This window comes from Ranitomeya variabilis, chromosome 1 (genome assembly GCF_051348905.1).
Source record: "Ranitomeya variabilis isolate aRanVar5 chromosome 1, aRanVar5.hap1, whole genome shotgun sequence".
Taxonomy (NCBI): Eukaryota; Metazoa; Chordata; class Amphibia; order Anura; family Dendrobatidae; genus Ranitomeya; species Ranitomeya variabilis.
In genome coordinates, this window is record NC_135232.1 from 830,741,173 (window position 1) to 830,763,816 (window position 22,644).

The 22,644-nt window shown below is 40.5% G+C and overlaps 1 protein-coding gene across 7 annotated transcripts in view; it reads right to left on the bottom strand.

Annotated features, from left to right (window-relative positions):
- Nucleotides 1-4,654: 4,654 nt before the first annotated feature.
- SEPTIN11 (septin 11) overlaps nucleotides 4,655-22,644 on the bottom strand; it is a 137,296-nt gene continuing 119,306 nt past the window's right edge. For 2 of the 7 annotated variants that reach the window (XM_077275637.1, XM_077275687.1), the window contains 3 exons: nucleotides 21,431-21,563; nucleotides 19,878-20,065; nucleotides 10,415-12,216 (listed from right to left, as the gene is read on the bottom strand). In XM_077275637.1, the coding sequence (XP_077131752.1) occupies nucleotides 12,192-12,216; nucleotides 19,878-20,065; nucleotides 21,431-21,563 (346 nt within the window). In that variant the 3' untranslated portion in view covers nucleotides 10,415-12,191. Of the gene's footprint in view, nucleotides 6,265-10,414; nucleotides 14,305-19,877; nucleotides 20,066-21,430; nucleotides 21,564-22,644 lie in introns of those variants that run through there. The other 5 variants (XM_077275643.1, XM_077275659.1, XM_077275677.1 and 2 more) reach the window with 5 other exon arrangements.

Here is a 22,644-nt window from a genome sequence, read left to right on the forward strand (position 1 = left end):
CGTAAATTTTCGCCCGCTGAGCGAAATTATGATATTGGTAATTGGGAGCTTTTGGCTATGAAGTGGGCTTTTGAGGAGTGGCGTCATTTGCTTGAGGGGGCTAGACATCAGGTGGTGGTATTGACCGATCACAAGAATTTGATTTATCTTGAGTCTGCCAGGCGCCTGAATCCTAGACAGGCGCGCTGGTCGTTGTTTTTCTCTCGGTTTAATTTTGTGGTCTCATACTTACCAGGTTCTAAAAATGTGAAGGCGGATGCCCTTTCTAGGAGTTTTGAGCCTGATTCCCCTGGTGATTCTGAACCTACAGGTATCCTTAAGGATGGGGTGATATTATCTGCTGTTTCCCCAGACCTGCGACGGGCTTTGCAGGAGTTTCAAGCGGATAGACCTGATCGTTGCCCGCCTGGTAGACTGTTTGTTCCTGATGATTGGACCAGTAGAGTCATCTCGGAGGTTCATTCTTCTGTGTTGGCAGGTCATCCCGGGATCTTTGGTACCAGGGATTTGGTGGCTAGGTCCTTCTGGTGGCCTTCCCTGTCTCGAGATGTACGAGTTTTTGTGCAGTCTTGTGATGTTTGTGCTCGGGCCAAACCTTGTTGTTCTCGGGCCAGCGGATTGTTGTTATCTTTGCCTATTCCGAAGAGGCCTTGGACTCACATCTCTATGGATTTTATTTCTGATCTCCCTGTTTCTCAGAAAATGTCTGTCATCTGGGTGGTGTGTGACCGTTTTTCAAAGATGGTCCATTTGGTGCCCTTGCCTAAGTTGCCTTCCTCATCCGAGTTGGTTCCTCTGTTTTTTCAAAATGTGGTTCGCTTGCATGGTATTCCGGAGAATATCGTTTCTGACAGGGGGACCCAGTTCGTGTCTAGATTTTGGCGGGCGTTCTGTGCTAGGATGGGCATTGATTTGTCTTTTTCGTCTGCGTTCCATCCTCAGACTAATGGCCAGACTGAGCGAACTAATCAGACCTTGGAGACTTATTTGAGGTGTTTTGTGTCTGCGGATCAGGATGACTGGGTTGCCTTTTTGCCGTTGGCGGAGTTTGCCCTCAATAATCGGGCTAGTTCTGCCACTTTGGTTTCTCCTTTCTTTTGCAATTCGGGGTTTCATCCTCGTTTTTCTTCCGGTCAGGTGGAGTCTTCGGATTGTCCTGGAGTGGATACTGTGGTGGATAGGTTGCATCGGATTTGGGGACAGGTGGTGGACAATTTGGAGTTGTCCCAGGAGAAGACTCGGCATTTTGCTAACCGCCGTCGTCGTGTTGGTCCTCGTCTTCGTGTTGGGGACTTGGTGTGGTTGTCTTCTCGTTTTGTCCCTATGAGGGTTTCTTCTCCTAAGTTTAAGCCTCGGTTCATCGGCCCGTATAAGATTTTGGAGATTCTTAACCCCGTATCCTTTCGATTGGACCTCCCAGCATCTTTTTCTATCCATAATGTCTTCCATCGGTCATTATTGCGCAGGTATGAGGTACCGGTTGTGCCTTCCGTTGAGCCTCCCGCTCCGGTGTTGGTTGAGGGTGAATTGGAGTACGTTGTGGAGAAGATCTTGGACTCCCGTGTTTCCAGACGGAAACTTCAGTATCTGGTCAAGTGGAAGGGCTACGGTCAGGAGGATAATTCTTGGGTGACAGCCTCTGATGTTCATGCCTCTGATTTGGTCCGTGCCTTTCATAGGGCTCATCCGGATCGCCCTGGTGGTTCTTGTGAGGGTTCGGTGCCCCCTCCTTGAGGGGGGGGGGGGTACTGTTGTGAATTTGGTTTTTGGGCTCCCCCGGTGGTCACTGGTGGTACTGGACTTGTGTGCTTCACTTTCTCTGTTCACCTGTTTCCATCAGGATATGGGTGTATCCTATTTAGCCTTGCTGCTCAGTTATTCTAGTGCCGGCCATCAATGTAACCAGAGCCTTTCTGTTGCATGTTCCTGCTTCTAGACTACTATCAGCTAAGTTGGACTCTTAGTCCTAAGTTTGTTTTGCATTTTTGTTCCAGTTCAGAGTAATGTTATTTTTCTGTAGCTGGAAGCTCTTGTGGGCCGAAATTGCCACTCCGGTGTCATGAGTTGACACATGAGTCTTAAAGTAATTTCGGGATGGTATTTTAATAGGGTTTTCAGCTGACCGTGAAGTTCCCTATTGTATCTTCTTGCTATCTAGTAAGCGGACCTCGCTTTGCTGAACCTACCTTCATACTGCGTATGTCTTTTCCTCTGAACTCACCGTCAATATATGTGGGGGGCTTCTGTCTCCTTTTTGGGGGAATTTCCCTAGAGGTAAGCCAGGTCTGTCTTTTCCTCTATTAGGGTTAGTTAGTCCTCCGGCTGGCGCTAGGCGTCTAGGGATAAAACGTAGGTACGCCGCCCGGCCACTGTTAGTTGTGTGATAGGTTTAGCTCACGGTCAGCTCGAGATTCCATCACCCAAGAGCTAGTCTGTTGTTTAAGTTCTCTGACGTTCCCTTGCCATTGGGAACCATGACAGTATCCTCAATAATCAGAACCTCCCACTCCCGTCTCCAAGACTTTACACGTGCTGCGCCGATTCTTTGGAATGCACCACCTAGGTTAATACGATTAATCCCCAATCCCCACAGTTTTAAGCGTGCCCTAAAAACTCATTTGTTCAGATTGGCCTACCACCTCAACGCATTAACCTAACTATCCCTGTTATGATTGAACTGGTGGTTAGGAGCACTAGAAATGACCAGATGAGCAAACTAGCAATACATGACGAGCTCTGGGAAGTGGGAGCTCTGCTGACCGCAGCCCCTAATCCTATCACAACAACTAGAAATAGCCGTGGAGCGTTCCTGACTCTGCCTAGACGCCTCTTCACAGCCTAAGAACTAACTACCCCTAAAGATAGAAAATACAGCCTACATTGCCTCAGAGAAATTCCCCAAAGAAATAGGCAGCCCCCACATATATTGACTGTGAGTTAAGATGGAAGTCACAAACACAGGAATGAAACAAGTTTCAGCATAGGAGGCCAGACTTAACTAAACAGACTGAGGATAGAAAAGGTATCTTTGCGGTCAGCATAAAAAACTAACAAAAACCAAGCAGAGTGTGCAAAAGAAACCACCGCACCGACTCACGGCGCGGTGGTGCCACTCTGCATCCCAGAGCTTCCAGCTAACAGGATAAACTCATAATAGAAAGCTGGACAAAAACACAGTGGTAACAAATAAGCTAGCAGGGACTTAGCTTTTGCTGAAGTAGACAGGTAATCTGAAAGATCCAAGAGAACTGAACCAGTACTAGGACATTGACAGCTGGCATCAAGTAAAGATCTGAGTGGAGTTAAATAGAGCAGCCAGCCAAGGCCTAAACGAGATCAGCTGGAGAAGGAACCTCAGAACCAGCAGCTCCACTCACAGCCACCAGAGGGAGTCCATGAACAGAACTCGCCGAAGTACCATTCATAACCACAGGGGGGAGCTCGAGAACAGAATTCACAACATATCCCTGTGTGGCCAATTAAAAAAAAAAAAAAAATAACCATAATCAGGTTCCTTGCATCATGTTCTCATACACTTTATGCAGTTAATAGCCCTCTGTGTCTGTACTGCTACATACTTAGGCAGTTAACTGGTTTATGCAGCTTTACATGAAAACCCGAGCCTTACACTATGGCAGGTCCGAATAACTAAAGCAATTGTTACCATCCACCTCTTGTGTCTCCCCTCTTCCTCATAGTTTGTAAGCTTGCGAGCAGGGCCCTCATTCCTCCCGGTATCTATTTTGAACTGTGATTTCTGTTATGCTGTAATGTCTATTGTCTGTACAAGTCCCCTCTATAATTTGTAAAGCGCTGTGGAATATGTTGGCGCTATATAAATAAAATTATTATTATAAGCCGATGGCAGAGATGGTAGAGGTTCTTGCATAGAGAACACATGACTGCTTGGTTAATGTTCCTGCGTATAGGACAGTCGAGCAAGTTAGATGGCACATAACCGTTCAGCCAACAGCTATCCAATGTATATGGGCTTGACTTCATATTTCAACATATCACATCATTTCATTCTTAGACATGTGCCTACTACTGTCAGAACACAAGTACACTTAGGTGAGTGAGCCTGTGTATGCAGAGATTGGGAGGAAAAACTGACAGCTGAATTGTGCAATCAACTTAAAGTCGGGCCCCAAGAAAACTATGTATTGTGTGGCGTGTTTGTAATACAAGGTAAATATTACCGATGTTAATTTGCCTACCTAAGTAAGTGCGGACCAGAAGTCACTTTCTCTATGCTCTCCTATGAGAACCGCATTTGAGTCTTTAAAAATATATTGAGAAATTGATTTTCAGAAGATGCTGTAGGATTCAGTAAGCCCAAGTGCGGGTCACTTGGAGATAAACAGGGTTGACAGATGAGGAATACAGCCAACGGTAAATTATCAACAGTACTACTAGCTGATGTTTGATGAGTTTTCTATGCATTGTACAGGCCAAGTGACCTAAGTCCCAATATTAACCCTGTTCCCTGCGACCACAGCCCATACAGCATGGCCATAGACAGTTATGTAGTGGTTGCTCTGCCCTGCTTTATAGTTTGTCATTTATTCACACAAGATCGCACCAAGAGACCAATCTGGATGAAGGCATAAAACAGTTACCCTGGTTCATCTACCTTGTTTATCTAACACCAAAAATAATTTATACTTTTATTTATGACACAGAAATGGCTTCCACCCCATTACTTGCTAATATAGGACTTGTAATGGAAGTATTAAAGGCTCTGGCAATACTATCCTTAGAGTGACACTTGCAGAAATGTCTGGGGATGAAATAAATCTATCATTTCATACTATAACTATCAATCTGATCTAAAATACAAAAAGCACGATTGTGTAACTTGTACAAATCTCTCTCGAGCAGACGAAGATAAAAAATGCATTTTAAGCAACATTATAATACATATAAGGTAGATATCGTAATATAGAGGGCATTTATGGCGACATTAAAAAAAACCTATTGACTTCCGTTGAGAAGAAGAATATGTAGAAAGCACATAGATGGCACTTGACAGCCTAAATTCAATTTTCCTCTTTTTGTTGATCAAAGTAAAGTATGGAAAATATTAAGACAATTGATGATTGAACCAAACATGAAACTTTCCCTTATTCATATCCCTTAATATTTGGTAGGTAGTTTACAGGGAGTTTGCCAGAAGCTTTATGACTATCTATAAAGCAATAAAAGCAGGGCAGTAACTCACAAGTGCAAACATACATTTGTGACTACATATGCCCTGAGCACTGAAGAAAGCGTTGATTCATAATTATGCAAATTAGCTTATAAGTGCTCAGAGGGCGGTCCTAACCCCAGTAAGTGAAATAGCTCTTCACTGGCATCAGAACACTAAAAGCCTCAAATAGAGTCAAAAAGGAGGCAAGTATTGGACAGGTTTATGGAGGGAAACTGGGGTATCTTGCCTGGCTAAGGATCATTTTTGGGGTACTTGCACACTAATTTGCATAATGGATCAAAGTACATATCTCTGCAATTAGTGTATAGTCAGCCATAAAGATATGTTTGTGCACATGTTTTTCCATCCACCACAGGTATTGTTATAGTAGTCATAAAGCTCCTGGATGACTCCCTTACAGGGTTGGGCAAATTTCATGAAAAAGAGTAGAAAAATTCCAATGACAATGTCCTTTGCTGTTCACATAGCAGAATTATAATATGATGTGTATTCTTATATATAATGGTAAGTATGAAGTCACTCACCAGTACCAAAATAATAAAATACTATCTCTGGGCTTAAGTGCGAACCTGCACCGAAACGCGTCACGGCAGCTCATAGGACATGAGCACAGTTTACATGCCACTTTACACACAGATATACTCCATACAAAAGTCTGCTTAGATTGTCCAGATAATTTGCAGGCACATATTCTCCCTGTTACTGGGTACTGCTGCCATCTTTAGAGACTAGACCAATCTAGGATCCGGTCAGATCTTTGGCCTCTGGACTACCTGCCTAACAGGTCTTTAGATGTCTCGCAAAACAATAGCATCATAACGTTACCAGTAACTTACAACCATGGCATACTTCAGTGAGCAAGCAAATGCACTCTCCAATACACAGGAACAAGTAATCCACAGAAAGTATATGTAAGGAAGAACAATGGCACAAGTCATGAGGCAAATCTTCCAAAGGGTGTATGTAGCCTTACTGCAGCTCTTCTGGCCCCGTTACTGTCCGGTACAGAGAAGGTGTAGGACTGTCAACAGGCTGGTTATAGAAAGAAGAAGCTACAGAAAAGAGGAAAGAGAAAAATGTTGAAGCACAAGGATTATAGATAAAATCTGCAACACCAACCATGAGCCTCCAGAGCTTAGCTGGAGATTGACAAATTGGTCCACCAGCGTAGCAAAGTAAGCTGCAGTGCGTTGAATGGAAGAAAGGCAAAAACAGTAAAAGCATGGGGTCATTACACTTTATGTTATAATTGTTACATTGGTTACCTAATTTCTTTTTCAGAATGACCTTTTTTTAGTATTGAAAGCATTCTACGTAATTTATCACTGAATTATGGGAATTGAGCACAGTGCACAGTACTAATATCTGCTCATCCTTATCAGAAGTCTTGGACCGGTGGCAAGGGGCCACCAGTAACATTGACTTTGGGGGCTTTCTGTTCAGTTACATACAAATACTATAGTACCCTCTTTCACAAATTTACCTAAGCTTCTATTACAGTAATAAGCTAGATAGTTCGTGGAATGAATGATTAGATGCTTCCTTTGTCTGTACATAGTGAATCAAGTGTATTGGGACAACTACTACTCAAGTTGGGGGTTTAGTAGCTTTCGCCGGCACAGGGGCCTCCGGGGGATTCACCTGTCCCCCAGTGGGCCAGTCCGAGACTGTATGTCAGCCAGTTGGTGTTTTGTAATGTAAACCCACCAATTGCATTTAGTTCTTAAAAAAATGGCAAAAACCCTAAAAAGATTATTGGTAACTCGCAAAACATTTTCTGGTACTGTCCTGTCCCAGATCTCATTTGGTTTTAGTTATCTTGTACAGCTAGGACATTTTAAGTGAAAAGTTGATGGCATTAGGCCTACCACTGACATTAAATAGTTTTTTTGCCTCCACTTATAATTTATAAGACTGGATGGCAAAGGACCATACCATATATCAGAATATTAACTGAAGGCTTAACCACGTCATATCACATTTTTAACAGACTGTAGCTGCTCTGATAGACAAAAAATGGAATAAATGATGGCCGAGCGTGGGATAAATTAGTCAAAACTATATATTTTGGCCAACAGTTAAATCATGGCTAAATTTTATTGCCAACATTTATCTTCAGATGACAACTCTAAGAAATTTACATGAGGGGATTTTGTAAGCCAATTTTCTCATTTTACCTTCTTCTGCTTTCATTGACAGATCACTTGATTGATTTCTCAGCCAATGAGCTGTCAATCAAACAGAGAAAGAAGGCTACTAGGCAAGAAATTTAGCCATTGAGGCAGAGACTCACAAAGTGCTCTGATTACGCAAAAAAGCACTTCGACCTCATTCGCATGTGAATCAAAGCGTGGATTTTTTGATGATGAAGTGACTGGTTTTATAAATAATTTTACGATCATATTAGCTTATCTTTCAACAAAATATATGTCAATATAAGCAGTTTCGTATGGGGCTGACCATCATGACAGCTTGTCTTTAAGATATTTTTTTCTAGCAGTTTTGCTTTAAAATACTGTAACATTAAGACATTCTTGGTGCGTCACTGACTAGATTTTCCACTAAGTTAACAAAAAAACCAACTTTTTAAAGCTTATATTTAGCTGGCAGCACTGCAAGGTATCAGGTTATTTTTTCTTGCTTAGATATTCTCATATTATTTATGTTTTAAATTTAAGAAAATCTGAATACAAATGATCTTTTTAGAGGTAATAAATATAATTTACATATACGGATCCTCACAAACCCAAAAACATTTCATGACCAGAGTTTTAAAGGGAATCTTTTACCAAGTTTTTGCTACCTAATCTGAGAGCTGCATGATGTAGAGACAAAGACCCCAATTCCAGTGCTGTATTACTTATTAGTCTACTTAGTGTAGTTTTTCTAAAAACCTTTTATCAGCAGATTATCAATACAGGACTAGTAAACATTCTGCCAGGTAGTCCAGCCACGCCCCCATACTGATTGGCAGCTTTCTGTGTACACTACGCATAAGCAGAAAGCTGCAAATCAGAGCTTAGCATTCTGAGAATTCGTAGATCTGCAGCAAATGAAATAGTGATTTTAGCAAGTGACACATCACTGGAATCAGGGTCTCTATCTCTACATCATGCTGTTCTCAGATTGAGTAGCAAAACACCTGATGACAGATTCCTTTTCAAAAAGGGGAGGGTAGCATGGAAATTTACCTTTATATGTACCTTTTCATTTACTATAACACCTCTTTGAACATTACAGTGGTCTCTACCAATTATTTGAATTTGAAATTTATTTTTGAAATTCAACGTATTGAATTTTTAGAAACTTTTAGTGAAGGAAAGTTAGGGCACAGACCTATAGATAATACGGAAACAATCCCAGCTTTTCAAACTCTTTTTTCCTACTCTTAGATCAATAATACAAAAGGGCCTAATTGTTTTGACAAGAAGACTTCATTATGCAGCTATTACTAAGCTCAAAATGGAAGGTGTCAATGGTGGGCATTAAAAATGGTATTGCAGGCAGATTGGGTAATGCTGATTGTCAGTCATTTAAAAAATGACTTGAAAAACAAAAACCGGTACCTGAAAACAGAGAGTGGACCACAAAATCTATCCATTTAGTAAGGCTTGAGGTTTTACTCAAGTGCCCTCTAGTTAATGTGTCTGTGTGCATGTGTAAAACACAATGAAAACATACAATAGATGTGATAGACATGGCGAACATATAACAGTACATTTAAATAAAGTGTAGCCAAAATCTGGAAGCAAGATACTAGCAACTACAGTGGGTACGGAAAGTATCCAGACCCCTTGACATTTTTCACTCTTTGTTTCATTGCAGCCATTTGATAAATTCAAAAAAGTTCTTTTTTTCTCATTAATGTACACTCTGCACCCCATCTTGACTGAAAAAAAAACAGTAGACATTTTTGCAAATTTATTAAAAAAGAAAAACTGAAATATCACATGGGAATCTGCTTCAACTTTGTATTAGTGTGAAGTCAACTAAAAACGTCAGCAGCTGCACAAGAAGACATCCAGACTGAAGAATTTGGGTTTGTGAGATATTTTCTTCAGTCCTAATTTTTAAGAGGGAGAGTGTAAGGAGGAGTAAGGTCACCAGTACAGGCAACACTGGTACAATGGTATTCTGCTGTACTATTGCAGTCTATGGTGAAACTGGGTACCTTGAACTGGATGAATAAGGTGCTACAGTGCTTCTCAACTCCAGTCTTCAAATCTCCCCAATCAGGTCGTGATTTAAGGATATCTCATTGAGTAAACAATTGTACATATTCCAGATGACAAGAATTCCTCTAATTTACCCCAAAGTAAGGAAATCTTGAAAATAATGACCTTTTGGGTGCACTCGAGTGCCAAAGTTGAGAGTCACTACCAGAGAGAACTGCCTATGGTCTGTGTACTAGATGGACCCTCATTGAATGTGTTCAGTATCTTAAAGGATCAGCTTCCCAGGATGGATCAGACAATACTTTTATAAACTGTACCTGCATTTAACTATATCTCCACATCAGCCTGGCGAGGACTTCGGCTGTTGCCTATGCTCAATTTTAAAAACTGAACTGCTGGAAGGCAGCCTCAAACTTAAAGTTAATTTGTCAGCAAGTTTTTGCAACCCTATCTGAGAACAGCAGGATGTCGATGTAGAGACGGATTCCAGCAATGTATCACTTACTCGGCTGTTTGCTACAGTTTTCATAAAACCACTGTTTTATCTGCTGCAGATCTAGCAGTGCTCAGAGTGCTGAGCTCTGTATAACCCTGCCCACACCACTGATTGGCAGCTTTCTGCGTACACTGTGCATAGGCAGAATGATGCCAATCAGAGGGGGTGGGGTTATACAGAGCTCATGAATATGGAGGACTACATGACATCAGGTTTAATAGTCCTTCAGTGAATCTCCTAGTCATAAAACAGTAATTTCATCAAACCTACTGCAAGCAGCCCAGTAAGTGACACATTGCTGGAGTCAGCATCTCTACACCATGTTTTTTTTCAGATTAGGCAGCAAAAACCTGGTGACAGATTCTCTTTAATTCTGCATATCGTTTATGGATGGTATAACTATACTTATATTTATTCTTTCCAGGGGAATTCATCTTTACAGTTTTTCCTTAATGTGAACCTTTTCTTGTAGCAGAAATGTATACATGCGATACTTACAAAAGCATAAAAAAGGACAAACACATCTCAAGGTGGGGTAAAAGTATATATTTTTATGTGCTGGCAACATTTTCATGTCATCTGTCTAACATACAAAATGGTATTCAAAAAGTTATATAGTTTTTAGAGTTTATACAGAAATGTTCAAACACCATTAAAAATTCAAAACACATAACAAGTGCCTACAATATGCATCGTAGAATACTGCATTAACACTGGATGCAAGGTAAAAAAAAAAAAAGTTTCACAATGGAAAAAAAAGGCATATTCAATAACATTGGTATTCAAACTCCTAAAGCTACAATTTAAGGCAAATGGTATATTTTATATATAAAAATTAAAGTATAACATTACATTATTCCTAGTGCTGTTCACAGCTTCATATTCAGGATTAAAAAAAAAAAAAAGAAACAGCGAGCGTTAGATAGCATCCACAAGCTTTCCAGATGGCATACACCCTATCCAACCAAATGCACAACAGGTCAACAAGATGCGGTGAGGACAATGGACGTATCTTTACAATGAGAAAATGTGACGACCCATGAATCTGTTCCCAATGCAGCAGGAAAGGGGGATGAGAAATAAGGCAAGGACAAGCGCAGTTGCACGGGAGAGCCAAGACAATGCATGAGGAAGGTATGGACACATGGTTGTTCATACTGAATATACAGTAGCATGCGGTATTACATGGCAATAGAATAAATGTCCTAAGAGCCAACTGGATCTTTGAACTTCTTATGGTATTTATTTAAATGCAGTATTGAGTGTCTTATATATTAGGTACTGTGTTCATTTTGGGGTCAATCATCTTATTAAAATGAAGAGACTGGTAAATGCGGTCTACCTTTAGGCCCAATTCAGACGTCCATGTTGAACGCACATGTCCTATCCGTTTTTTTCAAGGATACAACAGGTACCTATTATAGTCTATGGGGCTGCTCATATGTCCGTGTTTTTTATGGACCGTGTGTCTGTGCAAAACACATGTCGACATGTCTATTTTTTTCCCAGGTGTCACGGATGAGAAGTGACAATGTAAGTCTATGGATCTGTGAAAAACATGGACAGCACACAGATGGCAACATTGGAAAGTATAGGAGAAGCTTTGTGATATATTTATCCGTGAAAAATACTGATGACATACTGATCAAACACTGATGACATCTGAATGTGGTTTTACACAAACAGGACTAAGGCCAAGTTCACATGATCTGTATTTGGCATCAGTATTTGTAAGCCAAAACCAAGAGTGCACTTGTTACTATTATACTTTTCCTCTGATTGTTCCCCTCCTGATTTTGGCTTACAGATACTGATGTAAAATACTGACCAAATACTGAAGATGGCCTAATTCAGATGTAATACTCGGGTGTTTACTGGGTTTTTGGTGAAACTAGACAGTAACCCAAAGACAGAACGGATGGATGAAGGATTAGGAAACATTTTCCATATGTATAATTGTGGCACCAAGTTATTCTGCTTCCTTTTATACAGAATTTAATATTTTGGGAATTTTAGAATTTTCTGTTCCTCGGATATAACATTTTTAATTTTGTCTTTAAATGATAAAAACGTTTAGTTTTTGAAGGCAAAGCTGAAAAACTGTTTGACTGAGTGTTAGAACAGAGTCAGCCCCTATCTCTGTGCCCTCGCACATATTTGATGCAGCCAGATAACAAAGTTAACATTACTTTCTGCTCGCTCAAGCTAGCCCACGTTCTCAGCATTCATCCAGATTAGTAATCCAGACCTCGGATATACTTACATGCGGGCAGGGGAAGCACATCCAAACAGATTGGAAGGAAGCCACTTACTCCGTGCACAGCCAAGGACTACTGTGGAAAAAGTATAGACACAAAAAGAAAGACATACAGGTGCGGCGGTATCCTGCTAAACATGGCCCAGGGATATGTCATGGAATTAAGGCTGGTAGAAAACAATAACTTGGGAAAACTTTGGAAGTTTGTTTTTCATCATTAAAAAAACCCTTTACTTAATTGCAACAAATAATTGCTTAAATGTAAAATTAAACACATTGCCATATAGTGTAGCATTCATGCCACATAATATATGTGATGCAATGATTTGGTTGGCATTATTCCCTCCATGGGGTTTCCCAGCCTTGGTAATCTCACCATCTAAGTAACTAAAAACACTAAATATAGCTTTGGTTCAAATTCCTGAGATTAATCAAAGTTTTATTCTTAAACAATATAAAAAAAAAAATACAAAAATGGTACTGCAGTGGGCACTGATCTGGGCACATGTATTAGAAAGTATACAAAAAGTGTACATTTACTGTACAACAAGAAAAACCACAACACATAACATGGAGAGCCTCAGCGTAATGAGTGACTGGACACAACTAATGGGAAGGAAACTGGTTTCTGATTTGTCATCCTTATAAGCTTCAACCATCACTGAACCCGTAATCCCCAATGCCCCTGCTTGGTACTGCTTGCATAGTGGTCCATCCTGTATTAAACACCACCCAGAGCCATGTTTAGGCAGTGCAAAAAAAAAAAGAAAAATAAATAATAGGCTCCATCAAGGCAATATCAAGCATAAGAGATGCACATCGGATGCATTCTGGCAAGTGAGGGGTCAGCCGCAGGCATAGTGGGAAGTGCAGTATTAGGTAAGCCGTGACCCAGGCGAGCTTACAGACAAGAAAAGAGAGAGGCTACCTAGCTATGAGCAGAGAGGGATCAGGCAAAACAGCATCAGAAGAGAAAGGAATCCAGAAGTCAAAAGGTAAACATGGGTCGCCACTTCTTGGAATGTATCGTAAAGGGGAAGTTGCTGTCCGGGAAGGAACCGCATAGAAAGAGAATACAAGACACAGTTTAGTCAGTTTTCTTACCATGTATGCCAACACAGGACGGGCTTTGAATGTCAGGGTGGAAAATAAAAAGAAAAGCAATGTGTGGAGTGAAAGAGCTCCTTCACACACATACATACAGAAATCTCCTGCTCGCGGAAGTAAAAAAAGGTGAGGGTTACTTAAAAGTGACATTTATTAGAACTAAGTAATACTTCTAAAATAAGGAAGGGTCTTGTTGCTTTGTAAGCCAGTTGCCTTGCCAAACAAGAGGGCCCCTGCCATAAAGTCCGAGGCTTGGAAGCAAACCAGAGAGATCAAGCTGCTGCATTAAAGCTGAGGCATTGTAACAAGAGATTAAACACACAGAGAATGAGCTGCTGCGTCCTTCATTGTGACGTGGGTCAGTTTGGCTTCACCCGCTTTGCATTTGGCTGCCGTTTTATGTCTCACCTCTTAGCCAGTGTGAAGCATTTTCTATTGTGGAGCTGTCAATGGGGTTTCTGCAAATTAGATGTGCAAAGCAAAGTGGAACGGTTCACACTGGCATCTACGAGGAATTCTGGGCACTTGACGAGAACAGAAAGGTTTATAAACACAAATTTCGTCCTGATTCCTCAAGAAATTGGACATGAAAATACATAATCTGGTCACATAATCTTTGTTTCTATATCAAAGCTTCAGGAATTGGATTAAAGAAAAGGCTCTAAATGGTAGCCATGTCCATAGTGGTCAGGTGACTACATGTACCCGCTGTGGGTTGTCCATAGTTTACAGTTCTGGGCAGTGATTGGTCCATTCTACATACATGCAGACAAGGTCTTCGAGGATTAGACAGATTTTAGCCAGCAGGAGCACAATTATGATAGGCAACGCATTGCTGCCCATCTGAGCAGGCCAGGCTCGGCAACATTCGCTTCCCAGCAACAAGACAGAAAGTCCGAGTGCACGCAGTCTCCCCCACGGGCAGCCAAACATGATGCGTTAAATGAGTAATTAGTGATCTGTGTCGAGGAACACAAATGGCAGGGACACATTACTGCAAAAAGCAGGTGAATGCTGGGACATCCTTGGCTCGGCACACTTTTATGTGAAGCTTGCACTGTAAGTTAAAAGAAAAAAAAAACAACACACACAGGGGGAGAAAACATACAAAACACTCACATTAGCAATGAAAAACTGCAAATTAAAGGCGATGTAGAAAGAAAAAAAAAACACAACCAGAGAAGCAATGTTCATCTTTTGAGCTGTCCTTGGCATCATAATTATGGAGACCGGACATAAATGTATACAGGAAAACAACCTTTTCATCAAATAAAACTAATGTTAACGTGTCAAGCTCAAAAGGCTAAAGATTCACTTTATGCCAAGAGTTTGGCTGTAAGGCCCTCTTCACATAGAGCAGTTTTTATCTCCAAAGTATCTTTTCAAGTGGGTTTTCTCATAATGATATATTGCTGAGAAATAGCATTAAAAGGGAGGTTCGAAAGTAAAACCTACTTTAATCCTAAATGCCTATCTATTTAATGTAACAATCTAATCACTTTTCTAATACACTTTAATTAAAATGTCCCTACTATTCCCTGTCTACTCTATCTGCTTTATTTATTTTTTACTTCTTCCTCTGAAGACGCTTCGTTTGAGAACCTAGTTTCGTCTAACGAAGCACCATCAGGAGGCAGGGGCTGAGGTCACTGTCGCAGCCTCTGCCCCCTCCATAAAACAAAGCATTATCAGTGACCCCCCCCGTTTCAGGGGCCGGTCTAGTTACTGCTCTACTAAGCAAGCGTCGTTTGTCAATTCTGTGACAGCATTTCAGGAGGCGTCGCTGCTTTGACTGCCCGATGCCGGGTAACCGTACAACACACACTGACAGTGCACTCTCCTGCTGGCACATTACTTCTGCCCACAGCAGAGTAGGGAGTGCACTGTCACTGTGCAGATTGCAAAGTAGAAAAATCTAACTCAAAGGAGAACTTTTACCATTGCAAATTGATTGAAGACAGCTTGGGTGACTGTACTGGAAAACTACTTACAGAAACCACTGACAAAATCTAATGAGCATATGTCAGAATTGACGAGCGACGCATGCTCAGTAGAGCAGGGACTAGCCCAACCCCTAAAATGACATAACTGATAATGCTTTATTTCAGGGAGGAGGCAGAGGCTGCGGCAGTGACCGCAGTGCCTCTGCCCCCCGATGACCCTTTGTTTGATTATCCCAGCATGCAGTGGGAAGTAGTAAAAAAAGAAAGAAAGAAAGAAAGAAAGAAAGAAAGAAAGAAGTTAGAGAGAACAACAGGGAATTTTAAATCAAAGTGTATTAGAAAAGTGATAAGATTACTATATTAAATAATTAGGCATTTAAAATTAAAATAGGTTTTACTTTCGGACCACCCCACTGTTGACCGATGGGGGTCTGACTACAGCAGAGACCCCAACTAATCACAAATGGCCCCTTAAGTACTTTTTCAGTGTCACTCCAATCTAGGCTCGGTACAGAAAATGTCAGCTATGTTCATTGTAGCTGGACGGGAGAGTCAGTGTGAGGGCAAAGAAATTTAGATAGTGCCATGATTGTTGGGGTCCCAGTGATCGGACCCCCATAACAGGATATGCTGTCACTTGCTTTGCTAGGAAAACCCTCAATATTTTTTGCTTTAGGTGAAGTCTACTTCAGACAGATTATGACTGCAGAAAACATTGAATAACCATGTCTATACTTTAGGAATAATGCCTGCTTTGTGGAAAGGCAGAAATTGTAATACTGATAGATCAAGGCATACGGTAAATGTGCTCGACACGTAAACACGGACACATACATAAAGTATGTAGATGCACTGATGACACTGTTAGTACCATGATGACAGTTCAATTATTTCAAACATTAAAATAAGATCACAACATTAGAAGCAATGTACGAAAAATGGAAACTGTGGAGTGATGGCCAGAAAATCCAATAAAATGTATATACATGGCAGATTTTCCATGCATTGCCATTCCTTTTAGCTATGCCTCTTGCACAACACAGGCCAGTTAAAGAGAAAAGTTTCTGTAACATATTGAACACCATAAAGGTAACGGACTTCCTGCAGTCAGGACCCCCATATTTTCTGTGTGCGGTGGTCCTTTCCACACCACACAGGGCTACTCACCACAACTTATTGGAGCTGACCACTAGTCAAATATGTCAGAGGGATTCTGACTACACTAACATGTAAGAGAAAGGAATCTTTCTATTTGTATGTCCCCACATCACCACCTCCTCCAGCTTCCCTGACAGTTCTTTTGCATGAAGTCACATAGCATAGAGGATGTCAGTCAAGTTGGAGTAGGCCGTGCTGGACGAGGAATAGAGCTGGAGTGACAGAGGCTTCAGATCTACACCCTCCTTTGAATATTAATGTTAACACTAATTTCTCAGTAATGAAAGAACAGACTGATTACGTAAAGGTATTGCTGGATTGGTCTTTGCAAGAGCTACATGCACATAAAAATAGTTTGGGTAGATGGGGTTGAATCCCTGCTGACAGATTCACTTTAAATGTATTTCATGCTCTAGCTTCCAGTATCTAGCAGCATTTCTCTGTCAGCGAATTTACCCATGAAATGCCTTTCTAGCATTTTGGGTTTTTAAGATGGTATACTAGAAAATAACCACTAGAGGGCGACTGCCTCTTTAGAAATGGGAAATATTAGTTACTTTATAGGCAATCTAAACTGCAGACATCACTGGAGCTCCTCTAACAAGAAGCCAGACATTCTTGGTTGTAGTCCAGCTTTGTCAAAAATCAAAAACAGATAAAACAAAGTTACTAGCGATTTTATTGTAAATGTATTCTTCAGGGAACACCAGACCATCTAAATATATTCATGTTTTGGCTACAAAACATAAGATGTGATGTCACCAACATAGACTGCGGGGCTGTATACTGCCTGTGTGATGAAGGTGGTGGCCAGGCCCCAGTGCTGTATCCTGGAGGGCAACTTTACTGAATTTGAGGGTCTGCTCTCTCTTGGCAATACTTTCAGAATTCCATATCTCCTTGGAAAGTATAATCACTCCCCAATACACAGCATTATTGCTAACATATGGCATCCCTGTACTAACTCACTGATGGAAGCGCTAGTATTCTATTATTTGCTAATGCCAGCCCAGCTGAATACCCATTTGCTGGCTGTACTCACTACTATTAGGAATTGTTAGCAAGCAGACCTCCTCCGTACACATCAATTATAATTCAGGCTCTGGTCCAACTACCACACACAGCAATATTTTCTTTGTAAAAATATCTCCATAGGAATTATAGACACTGCATCCAGGACTTCAGGCCAGAAACTGAAGGCTGCGGGATACTTGTCACCTTTGCCAATACTGTGCAGCGGGAGATTTCCGCAGAAGGTGAACACAGAGCTATAACGTAATGGGGGTTTATCAGATTTATTACTTTACTTGTGTGTGGCATTTACAATGATATTAACTTATCCCTGATTTACTATTGTGCTCAAAGAAATCTATCCATCCGCTTGCAAGAGAAGCCCGTTATGCATTTCCTTATAAAAGTGTAGCATATATTATTTCTGTGCAAACAGGGGACCTATCACCGGGTCATAAGTGGAAAGTTTTTGCTTTTATTTTATTCCTGCGGCTCCCTTGAGCAATATATTAGCTTTTCTTTTCAAACCTTCCAAACGGTTCCAGAAAAAACAGGCTATTTATTTAGTGATGAATTTCATGGTATTTGCTAAGGGGGCATGTCTCACATGATTCCCTCATGGCATGGGAGTGCCACATGACTCTCTCGGGGGCGTGTCTCACATCTCACATGATTCCCTCGGGGGAGTGACTCACATGATTCCCTCATGGGAGTGTCTCACATGATTCCCTCGGGGGGGGGGGGGGGTGTCTCACATGATTCCATCTGGGGAGTGTCTCACATGATTCCCTCGGGGGAGTGTCTCACATGATTCCCTCGGGGGAGTGTCACACATGATTCCCTCGGGGGAGTGTCACACGATTCCCTCAGGGAGGAGTGTCTTTTGGCTTCTCTGCGCTATTAACCTGTGAGCAACGCCCACTTGCTAAAGACCATAAACATTTGCGCTGAATAAAAAGGCACAGATCTTTGTAATCGTATGGCGGATAAAAAAATAAAAATAGAAAATGAAAGCAGTTGGAATGCAATAAAAATCAAAAACTTGTCACTTTTCTCCTGGTGACAGGTCATCTGTAATCTGCTTTTGAAACAGCATGAAGAGAAAATAATGAATTCTAACACAAAATAAATAAAAAAGTTGTTAATCTCAAGAATATAAAATAAGTATTAACGTTTTACCACCATCACTAAGTATTTTACGTCTTCTAAGTTTAGTTGGGCCTTTTGGAGACATAATTTTTGATTAAAGTGGTTGTCTCCTTTCAGAAAAATCTAGCACCCAGGTGTCTTGTCATAAAAAAAATGTTCTTCACTCACCCTCCCGGGGTCTAACACCGAGTCTCTGCAGCAGCTCCATGGGTCTGATATTGGCTACAGAGCTGACGTTATGTTGACAGTGCGGCAGCCAATCCCTGAGCTCGGTGGCGCTGCTTGTGTAAGCAGAACGCCCCCTTCTGAGCCGCTGAGCTCAGTGATTGGCTGCTGCGGTATTGACATGACACGGCAGCCAATATCAGACACTGGGACCCGCAGTGGAGACTCAATGCTGGACCTGGGGAGAGTGGGCATAGTGCGGTTTGTTTATTCCAGAGAAAGGGATATTTCATGAAAAGAGACAACCCCTTAAAGAACTACCTGATCAACTAAATATTGAAATATGTAGCAGTATAAATCAACGGCTACAAATGCACAAAATAAGCATTTTGAAAGAAGAGTTATGAAATGTAACACTTCAGGTAGATGGTTCAGGCACAATGGCTACCATCCTACCAGAACTAAGATTTGATCCAATAAGTGAGGCCATGATAGAGAACCATTAGCATAAGTGGCCCTTAACATGTATCCTATATATCTGGGAATTATACTATTCATTCTCACTTTCGGCTCTCCTATTTGCCCCCGCCCAGAACATGGTGTCTTTAAGGAATCTACAAATCTGCGCCCTCTGGCACTAGTTTCATAGACCTCTATACTCCAACCTCAGTCCTCTATTTCTATACACTACAGCATGCAATTCCCCAACTCACCTCTGTCTACAAAATCCAATATATATAGTTCTATTAAAGTGCATATTAAAAAAACAAACAAACACTGCCTTGATTTAACCTGCTATATAACAGCAAAGCTCATATTTCTACATTTTATACACACATTATATATATATATATATATATATATATATATATATATATATATATATATATATATACACACACACACACATACGCACGCATGCATATACATACACATGTATAAAAGATTCTTGTGATTTGTAAAGACACAATACACCAGCTTGTGCCCATAGAAATTAGACCTTATGGTGAAACATCCAGGTACTATAGGATGCCACCACACATTTCAGGTTCCATCGTATAGATTGTAAAATAGAAAAACAAATTTAAAAAAAAAAAAAATGAGAAGACCAGTTTCCCATTAAAAAGATGAGTAGATGGCAAGAAGATGCATTCATGCCTAAAGCCAATGGTTGAGATGGGAGTAGTTACACAAGGCTGCTTACTTTTTCTTGTCCTTGTCTTTCTTGGTTTGCTGAGATCCAGCCTGTTGGGCTTGGGACTGAAGAAGTTGCGCTGCAGCTTTCTTCTTCTGGAACATGTTCACTTCTTCTTCAATTTCCTTTTTCTTGTCTTCCAACTTCTTTTTCTCCTCTTGGTGAGTCCTTTTGAGCAGGTCAAATTTTTCGTGGAGCTATGGACATATGTAAAGTTGAACATGTAACAAGTCACAGATCACACATAAAAACTCGAGAAATTTGTAAGAAAGTCATTTTTTATTTTCTTTTACCAAGTGAATCAAGTAGTGTCTTTTCTTCATAAAAACCTGCCCTGTTATCAAATATAATGTAAATTTGAATATCAGAGGGGAAAACCTGTAAGGCTGGATTATACAAAATTGGCTTGAAAATCTCTCATGGATTTCAATGTAAGTACACTGGTCACATCAGGTCTAACCAGAACTATTTACTATAAATAAAGAAAAAATATAAAATAAATTAAATCGATAAAATAACTACCATTAAAACAGGTATACTCCAAAATACAGCTATACACAAAAAAACACAAGGAGTACAAAAATACCCATATAAAATATATTAATATTTTATTAATTATTTATAAATAATCAAATTAAAGAAATGCTATAAAATTGAAAAATTGGACAACAGTAATTGCAGTGAAGAGCAAAGATAAAAGTCTGACACTAATACAAATGTATATGGACTGGGAATACAGAGACCATAATACACTCCATGATGCAATATTATACTATAGATGTATCCATATAGCAGCACTATCACAATGCTAGAAAAATAAGATGAATCTAATACTACAGGTTTAATTAGGATAAAAAATGTATTGCCATCACGGCTGTGACACCATAAGTACCCAATTATATATATATATATATATATATATATATATATATATATATATATATATATATATATATATATATTATGAATCTAGCACTGAAAAGACGATCTCACAAATCAGTCCTTAGAAGTAGTCAGACCAAGCAGCCCCGACGCGCGTTTCGCGTGGGCTTTCTCAAGGGGCTGCTTGGTCTGACTACTTCTAAGGACTGATTTGGGTGAGATCGTCTTTTCAGTGCTATTTACTAATAGTTTGTATTGTGAAATTAAAATTTAAAGAACTCGTATGAATATTTCTTTTTTCATCAAATGTGTGTGTATATGTGTCTGTAATGTAGTGTGAGTGTATTAATATACTCATCTACCGCTGCCCTCTCCGGGATCCAGCTCCGTTCTACTCCTCTTCTCAGTGATGTCACCACTCTGGAGACACTCTGGGTCATGCTACGCTGCGGTGATGTCACTGAGAAGAGGAGCTGAACAGAGCTGGATCCCGGAGAAAGCAGTGGTAGGTGAGTATATTAATACACTCTCACTACACTACTATATATTCACACACATTTACTGAAAAAAAAATATTCATGTAGTGTTTCTTTAACAATAATGTTACTGGAAGATTAAAGAGGCAAATATTTAAATACTAATTATATGGCAATTTCTCAAAAAAAACCTGCTCCTCTTACCTCCTTCTCAGCTTCTTTCAGCTCAGCTTCCTTTTCTTTCACTCTCATGACAAACATTTGTCGCATTTCTTCCTCCTTCCTCTGTAGTTCTCCTAGGAACTCATTCCTCTTTGCTTCATAAGTTTCCTGAAGGCTGGTCACATAGAATTAAGAAGAAAAACAAAAAACATTTGTTCCTCGTAGTTGGTGAGGAAGAGCCGAACTCTTAAAACTTCAGACGTACCGAGTCTTTTTTGGTTTCTGAAAATTTGGGTGCCTGTATACCTTAGACAGCTGCCGTCTCACGTTAGGTAGACATTTATGTGTTTTTTATTATTTGGTACTGTTGAGTTGATTTTCAGTTTTCCTACACGTAAGATGCTTTTCCTTTTAATCAAAATTTAAAGTAGCCCTCCAGGCAAAACCGATAGTGTGATATACAGAGTCAAGCTTGAGGAGTTACATAAGTCGGGAACTAAAAGAGCCCCGAACATAGAATTCATGCACTGAATGTCAGGCCGAGCACTGGACTCTTTTGCCTAGAATTTTCCTTTGAAGGGGTTTTCCCATCATAAATGAGTACAGTTGCAAAGTGCTAGAAAAAAAACATGCAACTTACTTATAAAAAATCCTGTTCTCGAGAATGGAACTGGTAATTTCATTATTCATTGCTTAGGTGACCTGTCACTGCAGCAGTCTGTCGGCGGTGGTCAATGCAAGGAGCACAGTGCTTACAAATTCTCTCTTCGTGAATGCTGCTCTGAAGCTGATCACAACGGGCTAATAGCTATGGAATTGGCACGCTTCAGTGGCACTGCAAGTTGTCTCAGCTTGCAGCTTGGGAGAGCGCGCAATTTAGGATAGTCGTACAACAATGCTGGTCCAGACTGTCAGTCATTCAGTAGGACATCCCTACTACAACCTGGAAAGCAGTCTACAAGAGGTAGGGAAGAAGTGTGTTCTTGAACAGGGGTTTGAGACAAACCCTTTGAAGGTAATCAATTAGCATGATTTCAAGTTCAATACCTTTACATGGCCAATCCTTTCTTCTGTTACTGCGAAATCAGCTTTTCAATTGATGCTGAAGAGCTATTGTAGATCTGAAGCCTCTGTCACTCCAGCTCTTTTCTCAACCCAGCACCTTCTCCTTCTGCTTGACTGACTACTCCTTTGTCTGAAGTCATATAGCATAGCGGCTGTCAGTCAAGCAGCAGGAGGCGACGCTGAGAAGGGAA